This window comes from Mastomys coucha, chromosome X (genome assembly GCF_008632895.1).
Source record: "Mastomys coucha isolate ucsf_1 chromosome X, UCSF_Mcou_1, whole genome shotgun sequence".
Classification (NCBI taxonomy): Eukaryota; Metazoa; Chordata; class Mammalia; order Rodentia; family Muridae; genus Mastomys; species Mastomys coucha.
Genome location: NC_045030.1, coordinates 64,026,426 through 64,030,133, shown reverse-complemented (window position 1 = coordinate 64,030,133; position 3,708 = coordinate 64,026,426). Strand labels below are relative to the sequence as shown.

At 44.4% G+C, this 3,708-nt stretch overlaps 1 protein-coding gene across 1 annotated transcript; it reads right to left on the bottom strand.

Moving 5' to 3' along the window:
• Nucleotides 1-2,462: 2,462 nt before the first annotated feature.
• Nucleotides 2,463-3,702, bottom strand: LOC116092886 (UPF0472 protein C16orf72). Its single transcript, XM_031373885.1, has one exon. It carries the CDS (start codon nucleotides 3,643-3,645, stop codon nucleotides 2,818-2,820), a length of 828 nt encoding a protein of 275 aa, XP_031229745.1. The 5' UTR covers nucleotides 3,646-3,702; the 3' UTR covers nucleotides 2,463-2,817.
• Nucleotides 3,703-3,708: the final 6 nt, after the last annotated feature.

Genomic DNA, 3,708 nt, shown 5'->3' with positions numbered 1-3,708 from the left:
TCCCCCTCTCTCTGGAGTTGGTCATATGACAAAAAGCTTAATCTCATCATTGGAAATCAAGGTAAAGGCACAAAATGGGTAATCATGTAGGAATAAGTGTATGGACACCAAGTACCTTTCTGAGGTCATAAGTATATGGAATAAGGGAAGGCCCTTGGTCATACCTGGATTGAGCTGATGGCTCTAGTCATCTGCACCCGTAAAATTTATTTATACATTATGTGTCCATATGAATCAGACACTGTACTGATCATTCAGGATTACCAAAGGAAACAAGACAAACAAAATACCCGCTCTCATAATGGCATATGGTATTCCAACCCACGTACCCCATATACCTGTTAAAATTACAGTTGTTTCTTAGTTAAATCTGTACTCAAAATGCCTCTGTGATTCCACCAGAAGAGTATCTTCAAGCAGTAGAAGCAGAGAGAAAAAAAATCAAGGAGCAAGGTGTGTGTGGGGGGTGGGGGGAGGTGTTACACATCTTCAGAAAGAGATGCAACTGGAACTGAATGCTTTTTCAGGCTTGAAGAAGTATCACAGAATCTTACTTGATGTGCTTTCTATCTTGTGTGGCTTGGAAGAGTGATGTGAACAAAGGCTTCCTAAAGAAAATCTTATCAGAGAGTTCATCGCCCCAGCATGGGTTAACCAAAGGACAATAGCCCCAGAGAAGAACATCTTGTGAGATGGTGAGCTGTCTCCACTCCAGTGTCTTGATTCTGGACAGCAGGAAGCCTGCCAAAGCCAAACTTCCCAAAGTCCTACTTAGATCGTGGTACTTGGATGGTATAAAGGACTGCTTGGACCCAGACAGAATCTATGAAGAGTCCTTTGAGACCCTCTAAACTTTGGTCCCACCTCTTCTACCTAACAGTACTCAATAATCTTCCAAAGAAGATTTGCCTACTACTCATTTTTCTGGACCCCGTTTAAATCCACCGTTTCCCAGAAGCTGTGACTCTACCAGCAAGAACCTCATTTGAGCTCTACACAGCTTCCTCCTGTGCTTTTCCCAAGCTAGAAGTCCCTGCTTGGCTATATATTTTATCATCCAAGGCAGCATCAACTCTTTGAGGAGAAGGATTATTTTATGGTTTATATCTCTTTTCAGGATCTAAGACAGCCCCTCAGTGTTTACATAATGCAATACCAAGTTGCTTCTTTTCTTCTTTATTCTATCAGGGAATTCACTTCATAGTCTAGTATTCTTTTAACATATTGGTCAACTATAAATTTTATCCAAAGTCATATTAATGAAGCAGGAACAAATCTGATATGAACTTCGAGGCAAGGTACCTTGACTAAACCTATAACATTTTATGCACAGTCTTTGAAAGACTCTGGAGGAGATGTGGGTGTTTTCATGTCTTTCTTTGTACTCCTTCCATAATTTCCCTTCTACCACCTCCACCTGACCAGCTGTACTCCATTAGCACCCTTCTTATTCAAAACCTCATAAGCCTTTTAGACACCCTAGGACGTTTCCTTCCATAGTCTTTCTGTACTTGCCCTCTCCCCATATTCTTTCAGGGTACTAGCCACTGGTTGCAAAGTATGGTCCTCAGGCAATTTCAGGAACTCTAAGGATGTGTAGTATTTCTTCAGACTGGTGATCCTAAGTCATGAGCTCGACAAATTAATACATAGATTGTGGTATTTAGGGAAGTTTAAACTACATAACAATAATCTCCAGCTCAAATAGAATACCAGGGTTTTATTTGCTGATTCTTACACTTATTTTGCTGCCTTTGCTAAAATAATTATAGACTTCGATATCTGACCAATTTGTATTTATAGAGGGATAACACTCAATGAGCTAATAATAAGCACTGCTGTGGACAACAGAAATTGAGACTTTATCTGCTATTTGAAATGACCCTAGCAGACACATAGTTCCATTTACATAAGAAAAACTAGGGTCAGTGGCTATTAACAGACTTTCTCAAAATCATCCAGTTACATTATGGAGCTAGGATTCTATTATTGTTCCTTTCAGTAGAACAACACCATGGTTATGCCATGGTGTTCCCTTAAGGAAAGTCCAGGTCATTCTAGTTTGTCCGCTGCTCTAAAACTGAGTCCACTCATATGTAACCGCAGGCCACCAAGGCCACCATCTTATTTGGATTCTTTGTCTTAAGGCGATCACTGACTTAGTCCATCACTTATTACTAGCCCAATCACTATGGCATCTATTTGCATCACCATCACCCAAAGCAACTTTTTCAAATCAAGTAACAACCTAAAATATATTAACTCCACGGTTTCTTTCCAGAAATTGGATGCATGATATAGTGGGGTAAACTCAGATGCCTAATCTTACATTTTGGTACAATGTACATGAATTGGCAAAGACTATCAAAGCAAACAACTTAAACAAACAAGAAGAATAATTTTTTCCAAAAACAAATAAATATCTGTGTATTTCTCCTTTAAGAATTTAAAGTAAGGTCACATTTATTCATTCAACAAACATTTATTGAGTACCAACAACTGTACTAGGTGCTAAGAAATAACAACTTGAACAAGATAAACCAGGCTCCCATCCTAACTGGATATGTTTTGCTTTAAAGTTTAAACGATCTTGCTAACTATGTGATATTTGATGTTCTGTAGTAGAGTTACATTTTTGGAAAGTCAGCATCATAGGAGTCCTCTTTTGGAATACTTTTAAATTTACTTTATGGTAAACATGATAGAAGTCTTTGACTTAGAGAAGTCTGTCTCTGATATGGTTTCAACAAGCAAGTTGATGGTCAAGTTGGCTGTCAAGCAGTAAGTTGGTAGATGGTGGGCAACCAAAGAGGCTGTTTAGACCGTTCGGTTTCGCTTGTGCAATGGAGAGTCTGTAGCGCTGTCACCAAACTGGGCCGAGGTGCGCTTTCGGACTCCCCCGCTGTCCAGGCGGTGAGCCAGGTCTTCTGAGGTCAACGAGTTCAGATCATCTTCAAGGAAGCTACTTTTCCGACGCCCACTGCTGGCAATACCTCCATCTTGAGATGAGGAACCCGGAGCACCAGATCGCATACTGATGCTTGCCATGGCGCCACTGAGGCCGTGGAGAGCAATGGCCTCGTGGAAGGGCTGGAGGTCGACGTCCACAGGTGCGCCGGACTCAGTGGCAGCAGCTTGAGTGGAGGCAGCCGCGGGTGGTCTGGGGGACGTCCGGGAGGTGCGTGGAGGCGGGGGCGTGGGGGGACCTTTACCACAGAGGAAGCTTATGAGGTCTTCCCGGCGAATGATGCTCCTGCCCTTCTTTACCCACTCCAGCACGTCTCTCATGCGACGCTGGTAGCCAACCTGGACGCCCAGTTCGAAACTTCTCTGGTAGGCATCCGTGCTCTCTTTGTAGAGGCTGGTCACGGCCGTGGCCGCGTTCTGGAAGGGGTCCCACATAGAGAGTCCTGGCTGCTGGCACCCGGATTCTTTGTAGAGCTGGGCCACGGCCGTGGCTGAGATCTGGAAGAGGTGCCAGAGCCTCTGGCGCTCGATCTTGAGCCCCGCCGCATCAGCAGCTGCCTCCTCCTGCAGCTCCGGGGACAGCTGTTCCGCCTGCTCCGCCTCTGCAAGGCACTGGCGCTCCCTCTTAGAAAACCAGGGCCCGACCTCGGCCTCACGGTCCTTCGACTGGTCCTCCATCCCTCTCGACCTCGACCTCGTCCTCCTTCTCCTCCTCCTCCTCGTCCTCCTCCTCCTCCTCGT

Coding starts and splice junctions, on each gene's coding strand:
- LOC116092886 (XM_031373885.1), bottom strand. CDS start 3,645: ATGGAGGACCAGTCGAAGGACCGTGAGGCCGAGGTCGGGCCCTGGTTT.